This window comes from Mandrillus leucophaeus, unplaced genomic scaffold, assembly GCF_000951045.1.
Source record: "Mandrillus leucophaeus isolate KB7577 unplaced genomic scaffold, Mleu.le_1.0 Scaffold90, whole genome shotgun sequence".
NCBI lineage: Eukaryota > Metazoa > Chordata > Mammalia > Primates > Cercopithecidae > Mandrillus > Mandrillus leucophaeus.
This window is the reverse complement of record NW_012109808.1, coordinates 1,760,752-1,772,879: the sequence shown is the minus strand read 5'-3', so window position 1 is coordinate 1,772,879 and position 12,128 is coordinate 1,760,752. Positions and strand designations below refer to the sequence as shown.

Sequence of the window (12,128 nt, the reverse complement as noted above, 5' to 3'; positions counted from 1 at the left end):
TCAGTTTCCAAAATAATTGATTTCCTACATCTTCTTATGGTGACCAATGACTTTTTTACCCCTTGAGTATCATTATTAACTTATAATTTATGCATATTTAAAGTGTTTTCATCCATTGCAGTTAATGTTTTTATTTATGCTCAAATTGTTTTATCTTTGGCTAGAGGAAGCCTACTACATGCTTAAATCTGAAAAAGCATGTCTTGATGGTTTGGATAAACTACCTGTGTTAGTCCTTTCTTGCATTGCTATAAAGAACTACCTGAGACTGGGTAATTTATAAAGAAAAAAAGTTTCATTGGCTCACTGTTCCACAGGCTGTACAGGAAGCAGCTTCTAGGGAGGACTCAGGAAACGTACAATCATGGCAGAAGGCAAAGGGGATGCACATATGTCACATGGCCAGAGTAGGAGCATGGGAAGGAGCGGAGAGGTGCTACACATTTTTAAACAACTAGATCTCATGATAACTCACTCACTGTACAGTACCAAGTGGGGATGGTGCTAGACCAGTCAGAAGAACTCTGCTCCCATGATCCAATCACTTCTCACCAGGCTCCACCTCCAACACTGGGGGTTATAATTGAACATGAGATTTAGGTGAGGACACAGATCCAAACCATAGCCATTCAATTCCAGTGCCCAAATTTTATTTGCATTTATACTGGTACACAGTAGTTTCCATTGTTTCAGGTTAATATCAAAAGAACAGAGGGTGAAAGAATAGACCTAATCTTTAAATAATGCATTTATATCAAGTGAGGTATTGATATACATTATATTATGTTCTGTGATGTCCATTTTACAGTACTTCAGACAGGGGAAAGTGGGGGAAAATAGGATCATCATTTGGTATCTGGTGAGGTAGTCCTACTAGACTCGAAAGAATTTACAACATTGTAGTTAGTACCACAGTCTTGGGTGAGATTGATTAATTTTAGGAAAATAATATCATCCATCATAGAAAATTAATGTTAGATTGAGTTTTATTAATATTATTTTGTTTTTATTTAATTTTGTTTGGTTCGGCTTTACACCTAGTAAGGTGTTATAATCCGAAAGAGTTTAAAACAATTTTTATGACTTTATACTTTATCTCTTTATTTCTTGGTTTTTGTGTTTTAGGAGTTACCAAATCGGCTCCATACATTATTAAATTTTGTGCAGTGTCTGTTGTGTTGTGTTGTGACTACTTCAAGTGTAGATTTTAATTCTATTACATTTTTAGTTTTATGTTTTAGATGCAAGAATTGTTTTTGCCATAATGCTTGGAAGAGTAATTTAAAATAGCCTTTATTTCATTCATCTCCCTTTACATTACATAATTTTATTTTTTGGACCTTATAAATCATCCTGTTCATCTTCAATGGCTTTGGATATATCTTTTTAGAGTTTTAAAATGGGGTTGACAAATCATTTTTGTAATTTTTGTATTTTTGAAATAGTTTTTGAACATCTTTTATTCTTCTTAGATTTTGGGGAAATGTTTCATTTCTCTTGTTCTTTAATGTTCTTCTGTATGTCTCATGGTAGCTTTTTTTCTTTTGGTGGCAGGGAGTGTGTGTGTGTGTGTGTGTGTGTGTGAGAAAATTCATTTTATTTCTCAGCTTTTAGTTACAGCTTAGGATTTGTTAGCAAATAAGCCTACATAAAAAGGATGCTGGCAAGATCTGCTTTTGGCATTGGTAGATAAGATTATTTTCGATCAACTCTTCTGCTGAGAACAACTAGAAACATGAAAAAAAAAAGTAAAAAAATAATATTATGAATCCATCAAAAAACTACTAAGGCAGTAAGGAATTTTGTAGTCAGGATCTGGCAAAAAATGTAAGTCCAGAAGGGTAAGTCTTATATTTGGGACTTTTTTCCTCCTTCAAGGTGATGGCTGATTCCTAAAGAGGCGGATTAAAAGCAGAGAGGCTAGGATCAGAGTTATCAATCAACTTAAGAGGCTTGGAAGAGCAAAACTGGAGTTCAGGAGCCCTTCAGCTTTAATGGAGACACCAAAGGGTGACAGTATAGGCAAAGTGGTGAATTGGAAATGAGAAGTGATAAACTGAAAATAGAACAGCCTTCATAGTAACAGAAGCCTGTCCTTGAACCACTCAATTCCTAAGTGGATTAAGGTGATTTGATATTGCTAGTGACCCCAACCTGACTTTCTATTAGAAACAGAACCAGATTTTTCTGAAGAAAGATGTCATCCTCTCAAACTTTAAATTATCTCTACAGCTTTTCATGTAAAATGTCTATCACATGATAAAGAATACACAGACATAAGAGAATATAAAAGGTATCTGAAAACCAAGGGAAGAAGCAGAAAATAGAAAAATATATGGGACTATAAGGTAACCATGAATAACATGTTTAAAAAATTAAAAGAAAAAATTAAGAGATTTGGAAAATAACTGAAAACTAAAAGGAACCAAATGAAAATTTCAGAAACTGAAAAATAAGATAAGTAAATAACCAACTGACCTTTAATGAATGAAGTGAACAATAGCTTGTGTATAGTTGAAAGAGAATTCATGAATTGAAAGACAAACCAGCATAAGATATCCAAAAAGACTGGAAGAATGAAAGATTGAAAAAAATGTAGAAAAGAGAAAAGAAGACATATAGCATTTGGTAAAAAGGTATAACTTAAATGCAGTTGCATTTCCAGAAGGAGAGGGGAGAGAGAATGAGGCAAAAACAATATTTGGAAAGATGATGCCTGAGAATTTACAACATATGAAATTTATTAAGCTATGGATTTTCAGATCTCTATGGATAAAAAATGGAATAAATACAAATAAAACTGTAGATAGTGATACATAATAAAACCACTGACAAAGGTAAAGAGAAAATCTGAAAAATAGCTAGAGCTAAAAAGGCAGATTACCTTCAAAAAGAAGCAGTAGTAAGAAATGATAGCTGACTCTGCTTTCAAAAGGATACTGAAATTGAGTTTAGCTTGAAAGATGGAAATAATAAACGCAGCAAAAGTTAAGAGAGCTGATTTTACATTTTTGTTCTGACACTAATTTGTATGATCTAAAGTCACTTTATATTTCTAGTCTGTTTCTCATGTTACAGTTTGAATTTGGGCTTTTAAGCTTTAACATTGTTTAGTTTTATTCTGATAATTTTGTCATAGATTACTGATATACTACTTTGTGGTCACTGCGTAAGATCTCTGGTCCACTTATGTGTTATTTTATGTATGTGTAAATTACTCTAAAGGTAAACCTTGATTTTCCTGGGCATCATAGTATGTTTTGTGGATTGATGCTGAGTTGTTTTTTTTATTTTTATTTTTTTATTTTTTGAGACAGAGTCTCACTCTGTCACCCATGCTGCAGTGCAGTGGCGCAATCTCAGCTCACTGCAACCTCCGCCTCCCAGGTTCAAGCGGTTCTCTTGCCTCATCCTCCCGAGTAGTTGGGATTATAGGCGCCCGCCAGCATGCCCGGCTAATATTTTGTATTTTAGGAGAGACGAGGTTTCACCATGTTTGCCAGACTGGTCTTGAACTCCTGACCTAGTGATCTAGCCATCTTGGCCTCCTAAAGTGCTGGGATTACAGGCGTGAGCCACCGCGCCCAGCTGATGCTGAGCCTTATAGCTGGCTGGTGAATACTCAAGCAGGATGGTATCGTACATATCCCGGTTTAGGGAAGGAGGAAACAGAGGGATGTGGAAATCCTCTTTTTTTTTTTTTCTTACAGAAATGAGAGGGACAAAAGAAGTAGATTCCTGAAATTCTAACTCTACTTCTTTTAATACAAATTGTTTCAATTTTAGTTCTCCAGAACAGCCAAATCCAAACAGCCAGACTGAAAAAGGATTTGCTTTGTTTGTGACTCATATTCTGTTTCATCTGTGCTTTTCCTTCAGTTGAGGCTCCTTTCTTTCTGCTCGTTTCTCCAAGTAAAGCAACTTGTTCTCCCCATAAATGGTGTTTTACCTTTTAACGCTGGCTGAATTTAGGAAACCCTGTCTTCTCAGTGAATCATTTGGTTTATACAGAATGTCAAATTCTGTTTAAATAGTTATAGATGACTTGTTCCATGGATCCATGCATTATGTTTAAAATTACTTTCTGTTCATCCTTGAATAAGATATCTAGACCCGAAGTTTCCCGGCAATTCAGGATGTATGAATTTTCTTCAGCTTTACTCTTTTTTTCCCTGGGGTCTTAGTCGAATCCTATTCTCAGGTCTGTAATTGTTTACAGCTCTGAACATTATTCTCAGTATTTAGCATGTTTTTATGTAATGTAGCTCTTTAAGTCTAAAGAGATGTTTTTGTACGTCCCCTGTTGGCTGACTCCTTAATAAACTGAATAAAGCATTTGGACAACTGTAGTTTTTAGTGTGTACTGGCAGTCTGATATCTGACCCAATCATTTTCTGGGATTTGGAGCCTTTGAATGACTGAAAGAGGTATTCTGCTAATACAGTTGGACAGTGTACATTGTTTCAGTAGCAGCTGTCACTGTGACAGCTGTTTAGTTTCCTATTTGTTGTAGACCTGGAGTTTCTGAAGGAATGTTTAGAAGGGAGGAAAGTTTTCTGTCTTCTTTCAGTTGTGTTGACCTTGTTATGTTTCTTCACATGAGTGGCACACCAATTAGACATTTCAATTTGGTTTTGTAAGCCCTTACACAGTAGACATCTTTTCCACATCTGGCAATAAAAAATGGAATAGGTAGTGAGTGACAGATGCCTTTTAAAACCAGATTTTAGTATTGGTTCTTAAAATATTTGTATTTACTATTTTTATATTTTAAACATAGTTTAACATTTTCTGATATATTTTTTGGGGGGAACCCAGATATTTCAGAAATAGCTTTGAAAATCTTTGGTCTATTTGTATTTGGAAGTTGTTTAGGAAGAATAATGCTTCATTCATTATATTCTTTAAATTAGTTAAAAGAAAGCTTGGAACAATCTATCGACCAACTCCGGAGTCAACGTTTATTGAGAAACTCAGGAGGGAGAAGTATTTCTGTTACAAGTTTGAGTGCAAGTGACCTTGATGGTGGCACTGGGCCAGGTAAACACTTCAAATGTTCTGGAAAACATTTTTTTGTTTTAAAAATATTTTTGAAGTAGATATTGAATACATTTAATTTTTGGAGAAATATGACCCATGCATAACTTCACGCAGATTGGATATTGGATGATAGAACATGTAGTTGTCCAGGATTTTATAGTACATAATTTGAAATATATTAAAGGATTTTTGTTGTTATAATGTTTTTTTCCTCAGACTCTGTAGACCACATTAGAGCTTTACCTGACAAAAACCTGGATTTAATTGTCTGCTGCCAAAGAATCAAAACAAATACATAAATAAGATTCACTATGTGATACACTTTTTAGGTTAAGTATCTTGTCCTAGCATAATACATTTCACATGTCTTATGAAATATCCTGTGATACTTGTTAAGACCAGATGAATTTTAGTCTTGGCATGCTGGTGGATATGAATGACTAGCTTAAAGGTTATGACCGTTTGTCCTAATTAATCTTACTTACACTTTTGTATAGCACTGAGATTCATGTTTGAATCGAAAAGCCTGCAGTAAGGGGAGACGATTTAGATAATTGAACATTGGTACCTTACATTGTTAATATTACTGTTGATTGTGATCAAAGTGATTAAAAATTGGGTATTTTTTATGTAGTTAGTTTTTATTTTTATATGCTGTTCAGATTGTAGATTACGTAGTTTTAAAAATTGTGTTTTTTAGTATTAAGTTATATTAAGGGGTCATACAAGTTTTTTATTTAGCAATTTATTATTTTTATATGAGCAAATATGTTGCTTCTTTGGAAAGTATAGCAAATTGAAACTTTGGAGTGTTCTATTTCCAGGTTATTTCTGGTTTTCATTTTATCTGCTTTAAGAGCACAATTAATGCTAATTTGGTGGAACTTTATAGCCATAGCAAGATAGTTGGGAAATAGTCTGGGTTAGGGACATATGTATATGTATATCCATGTCTGCCTTGTTTGTACTGAGTAAAATTTTAGATTGTCTCTTCTATGCAGTGTTTTAATACCTTCCCTTTTCTTTCACTTGTGAAGAGAGCCATCGTTTTCCACCTACCTCACCTCTCAAGGACTATGGGGATCCACTGGGTATTAAACGAAATACCAGATCAAGAACTGGTGTCCGCTTTGTTCAAGAGACTGATGATATGACTCAGGTACTTTGTACAATTCTGTAATTTGTGTGCAGTATTTCCTTATGTTTCTATTGTATATAGATGACTAACACTTGAACTTTAAGTTTATATTTTAACCAATTTGATCATTAGTAACTATACTGATCCCTTTGATTTTGAACCAAGTAAATGACTTTATTTTACTTTTTATTATTTTTTTCTTATTGAAAAATCATAGTTGTATACATTTATGGGGTATAATAAGATGTTTTAATATATGTATACAATGTGGCATGATTAAATCAAGTTAACATCTATCACTTTGCTTATCTATCATTTTTTATGGTGAGACATTTGAAATTTATTCTGTCAGTTATTTTGAAATATATAGTACGTTATTATTGACACTGGTCACCCTGATGTGCAATAAATCTCAAAACCTATCCCTCCTGTCTGTCTGAAACTTTGGACTGTTTGATCAACAACTCCCCTTTCTCTCCCTCTTCACCCCCTCTCCCCACCACCTTCTGGTAACCATTATTCTCCTCTATATTTCTATGAGTTCAACTTTATTAGAGTTCATATACAAGTGGGATCATATAGTATTTGTCTTTCTGTGCCTGGCCTTTTTTACTTAACATAATATCTTCAGATTCATCCATGTTTTTGCAAATGACAGGATTTCTCCCTTTTTAAAGGCTGAATAGTATTGCGTTGTGTATATATACTACATTTTCTGTGTCCATTCATTCACTGATGGCCGCTTAGGTTGTCTGCAGATGTTGGCTATTGTGAATAATGCTGCAATGAACATGAGAGTGCAGATATCCCTTTGACACATTGATTTTAGTAGCTTTGGGGATATATCCAGAAATGGGATTAATGGGTCACATGGTAGTCTTAGTTTTAGTTTTTGAAGACCCTCCATACAGTTTTCCATAATGGCTGTACTAATCTACATTCCCACCAACAAGGGTACAAGGGGTCCCTTTCCTCCACGTCCTGTCCAACACTTATCTTCCATCTTTTTGATAAAAGCCATTTTAACAGGTGTGAGGTGATATCTCATTGTGGTTTCAATTTGAATTTTCCTAAAGTTTACTGATGCTGAATATTTTTAAAAATGTACCTATTGACCATTGTTATGTCTTCTTTTGAGAAATGTCTGTTCAGGTCCTTTGCCCATTAAAATTTTTTTTTTTTTGGCTATTGAGTTGTTTGAGTTCTTTGTATATTTTGGATATTAATGCCTTGTCAGATATATGGTTTGCAGATATTTCTCCCATCCTGTGGATTGTCTTGTCACTTTATTAATTGTTTCCTTTGCTATGCAGAAACTTTATAGTTTGATGTGATCTCGTTTGCCTATTTTTGCTTTTGCTGCCTGTGCTTTTGGGGTCATCATATTCAAGAAATCATTGTCTAAATTAAAGTCATGGAGCTTTTCTCCTACGTTTTCTTCTAGTGGTTTTATAGTTTCAGGTCTTGTATTTAAGTGTTTCATCCATTTTGAGTTGTTTTTTTGTGTGTTATAAGATAAGGGTCTAATTTCATTATTCTGCATGTAGTGCAGTTTGCAGACACAATTTATTGAAGAGACTATGCTTTCCCATTGTGTGTTTTTAGCACCTTCATAAAAAATCAGCTAACCACAAATGTGTGGGTTTATTTCTGGGATTTCGCCTCTGTTCATAGGTTGATGCATCTGTTTTTTTGCCAGTACCGTGCTGTTTTGATTACAAGCGCTTTATAATGTTTTGAAATTAGGGAGTATACTGCCTCCAGCTTTGTTCTTTTTTGCTTAGGATTGTTTTGGCTATATGGGGTCTTTTGTCATTCTATGTGAATATAAGGTTGTTAATATAGGATTTTTCAAGTAAACTAGTTTATTTTCAATGTAAAAATCATCTTCCCTTTGTTTTGAGTTTTGTTATGGAGGATTATATCTTGCAGAACATTTAAAAATGAGCTTAATTGGACATGTTTTGTTTCCTTTCTTGTTCAGCACATTTTTCCGTAAGCCCTACTAAGTCAGCTACTTTCTCTTTTACTAAGTTTGGTTTAGTATGACCAAGTTAATCTTTGTGTGGTTGATCTACTGATTTTCCTACCGTTAATGTTTTTCTGATTGTTGAATCATTGATAGAGCCATTTGCTATTAAGTAAGAAATTCCATACTTTATGTATTCACTAAAGATTTCTGAAGTACTAGTTTTGTGGAAATCTTTTTCTGCTTCTTTAAAGTTCTCTGCAGAGCTGTGATTTTTCCTTTTGTTGTCTTAAGTAGCTAAATTAAATCGAAAGGGCTGGGAGAGTTCTGCACTTTGACCTTTCTGTTTTGGTAGTTTTCGGATTAGGTACTCAAAGTGTATCTTAAGATACTCATCTGTAGCTGTCACTTGTTACTGCATAAAGAGACAAAAAATCAAATGTATTAGAAGACACCCTGTGGAAACTTTTCCTTGGCAATGTTATTTTTTTGATAGTTGCACCTTGCAAGCATGGACTATATGATGAAGCCCAGAACAGAGAACAATATCTTAACATTATTCATTTACTGTTTCCTTCTGTTTATTTAATGTCTCTGTTATTGGGATAATGCTTACACTAGGAAACAGTGATGAGCAGAAACCTTGTCTTTAATACGTTTATAATCTAGAGGAGGAGCTCGATATTAAATGAATACATAAATACAACCTTATTTATGAACTGAGATGCATGCTATAGTGAAAAGATGCATAGGGCTACAGAATTGTATGGTAGAGCACATGCCCCAGGCAAGGAGGGCTTCCTGAAGAAAGGCTGACTGAGCTGAGATTTGAAAGTTGAGAAAGAGTCATTCCAGGGAGAACAGATAGCTTGGCAGGAGAGAAGATAGCCCCTATGAGCAATTTAAAGAAGGCCCACCAGGCTAAACAAGTACGAAGGGCTGAGATTATGTAGAGCTGTGTAACAGGGCTGACAAAATTATCTTGAAAAGATCACTCTGGCTGTAGTGTGGAAAATGGAGTCAATGTGGGTGAACCAATTAGAAGGATTTTACTGTGCTCTGGATGTGAATTGATGGTCACTTGGGTTAGGATAGATGGAGTTGGAGAGAAGGAGGTAGAATTAAAAGCGTGTTAGTGTATAAAATGGAGAGGTCTTGAAAATTAGATAGCCATGTGGGGAATGTAGCAGTGAGTGAAAAGGAAGTGTCAAGGATGCATCCCCGGATTCTGGTTTGCTAAATTGGAAAATCATGATTGCAAAACTTAAGTTTTTCATTTGCTATACTACTTCACTCCTTTCTTTTTATGGTTCTTCCTCATTAAGTTCATTCTCAAAATTACCCTTAGCTCCACTTGACTGTGTACTTTCTTAATGCCCCCGTAAAGAATTTGTGGTTTGTTTACATATCTGGCTCTCGTATCAGATTGTGAACCACTTCTCAGTAGCTGGCACTGATAAATTGCTTAATGTGCATTTGTTGAAATGAATCAATTTGTTGTTTCTTCAAGTCTGTTTAACGTAGTTTTATTATAAATCATTCTATTTATATTCAGCATATATATTTACAGTTAAAGTTACAATAATGAGAATGAATCCCATATAACCCCCACCCAGGCCACTAAGTAAAGCATTATCATACCCCCAAGCCTCTTTTATACTCCATCTTTTCCCAAGGGGTATCCACTATCCTGACTTCATACATATCATGACACTGTTTCTGCTTTAAAAAACAATTTTTTTTTACTTTTTAAATTTTTACTACCTACATCTTATTTAGTGTTGCTTGCCTTTAAACTTTATGTAAATGGGATACTACTGTAATCTTTTGTAACTTCTTATTTTACTTGATGTTGTGTTTTTGACATTCAGCTTTACTAATGCATAGCTATCTTTGATTATTTCATTTTCATTGATATATCATACTGCAGTGGAGGAACACACCACAATTTATTTATCTTGGTGTACATTTGGTTTCTCATGTTCTCATTATGAATAATGCTGCACCATACTTTCCTGTACGTGGTTCCAAGTGTACATGAGCAAGAGTTTCTCTACAGCAGGAGTTGGCAAACTAAGGCATTGTAGGCTGATAGAATAAAATTTTATGTAATTCAGCCACGCTTATTTGTTTACAGTTACTTTTGCGCTACAGTGGCAAGATTAACTGTGACAGAGACCGTACAGCTTGTAATCCTTGGCATAGTCGCTATTGGGCCCTTTACAGAAAAAGTTGGCAGACCGGTTTTCTCCTTCTTTCTCTCTCTCTCTTTTTTCTTTTTCTTTTACTCTGATTAAGGAAGAAACAGACCCCTTCTAGAGGGGTAGAATTCTGAAGGAGTAGAATTGTACTGTAGAAAATGTGATGGTAAATGTTATATAAAGCTTTTAAATATTTGTTTTTCTTGGAAATTTTTTCTTTCAAAATTAGGTGTTTTCTTTCATAATAATATTACAGAATCTGGTTATTATTGCAAAGAACGAGATCTTATTCTTACCTTTGGCGAATCTACATGGAAGAATTCAACAGAATTCTAAATGGATAACTGTGTTTTGCCTTTGCTAGCTTCATGCTTTTCATCAGTCTCTTCGAGACCTCAGCAGTGAACAAATTCGCCTTGGAGATGATTTCAACAGGGAGCTTTCCAGAAGGAGCCGGTAAAAGCAGCCTATGGTTTTTATGAGAGGGATAAATTATGAGGAGAATAAATTAGCTTCTGTAATTGACATATTTATCTAAATTTTTAAAAAGTGTTGTTTTTATACAGTATCTTAAAATTTATTAACAGAACAGTTTACGGCCCTTTGAATTTAGAATATATCATGACTCAGTGTTAGACAAATTAATTTCCTATTTCTAAAAACACTGTAACTTAATACAATGGAATGCTGACATTATGGAGGGATACATTGTGAGACTTTTGCAAAAAGGTAGATTTGCAAATACCATTGGAGAGAGAGACACAAAGACTGACTCGCTAGCTGACTGACTTTTGGCATTGCACACACAAAAAAGAAGTGTAACATGAAGTTTGTCAATGAACATAAACCATTGCAGAATGCAATACTTTAGCTTTTAGTTGAATTCTTTGAGGGTCAGTGGTTAACATCTGCCCCATCTTCGCAATTTTGTCAATCTGGATAGTCCCCAAGAGCTGTTATTTAATTTAAACTTCTTTACTCTCTGTCCGTTTTTGTCATCACCAGTGGCAGGTGGCTTTCTTTTGGAGGCCATGTTTTGCTGAAAAACAAAGATTTTTATGCCTTCCTAAGAATTGCAATCCATATACAGCAATGATTAGGGAACAATAAAGCTGAATTGAAATTTATTTATGATATTTGCTTGCTGACTCCAGCTATTTAAATCATACCACGCACTAGTTCTGTGTCACTGCAACAAACATAGTCAAAACTATAAATGTTAAATCTATGAATATCAAGTATAGGCTGTAATGAGAATGAAAGATTCTACCATTATTACTAGTGCTATTAGCTAATATTATTGAGCCCTTATTTCATGATTTAACTTTAATTCTAGTAACTACCCTTTGAGGTAATCATTAATTTTTCCTCTAGTTTATGGATGAGGAAATGGGCAGAGAGAGATGAAATAACTCAGCTCTCTGGAAATCCAACAGGAGGGCTGTAGCGGAGTCAGAATTAAAATCTAGGCAGTAAGGCCCCGAAGTTTCTGTTCTTTATCACTTACAGTATATGGTGGTTCAAAATCATTTTCCCATGTGACTGATATGAATAAAGCATTTAAATTCCTGGATCGTGAGATATATTATTGAGCTATATTGCTAACCTTTTAAACTGGTAAGACTTATTTAATATTTAGGTTTTTTTTTTTTTTATAAGTTGATAAAATTAACAAAATGACATTAACACTTTAATGTATTGTAGGAATGGTTTTATTACATAACCATTACCCATTTCAAGGAAGGGTATAAATTAAGCACTGGGAACATGAGTTACAGGG

At 34.4% G+C, this 12,128-nt stretch overlaps 1 protein-coding gene across 1 annotated transcript in view; it reads left to right on the top strand.

The window, feature by feature from the left end:
* CEP128 (centrosomal protein 128kDa) overlaps positions 1-12,128 on the top strand; it is a 466,161-nt gene that overhangs the window by 35,570 nt on the left and 418,463 nt on the right. The window contains exons 5-7 of the mRNA XM_011969708.1: positions 4,914-5,040; positions 6,078-6,199; positions 10,713-10,804. Of these exons, the coding sequence (XP_011825098.1) occupies positions 4,914-5,040; positions 6,078-6,199; positions 10,713-10,804 (341 nt within the window). The remainder of the gene's footprint in view (positions 1-4,913; positions 5,041-6,077; positions 6,200-10,712; positions 10,805-12,128) is intronic.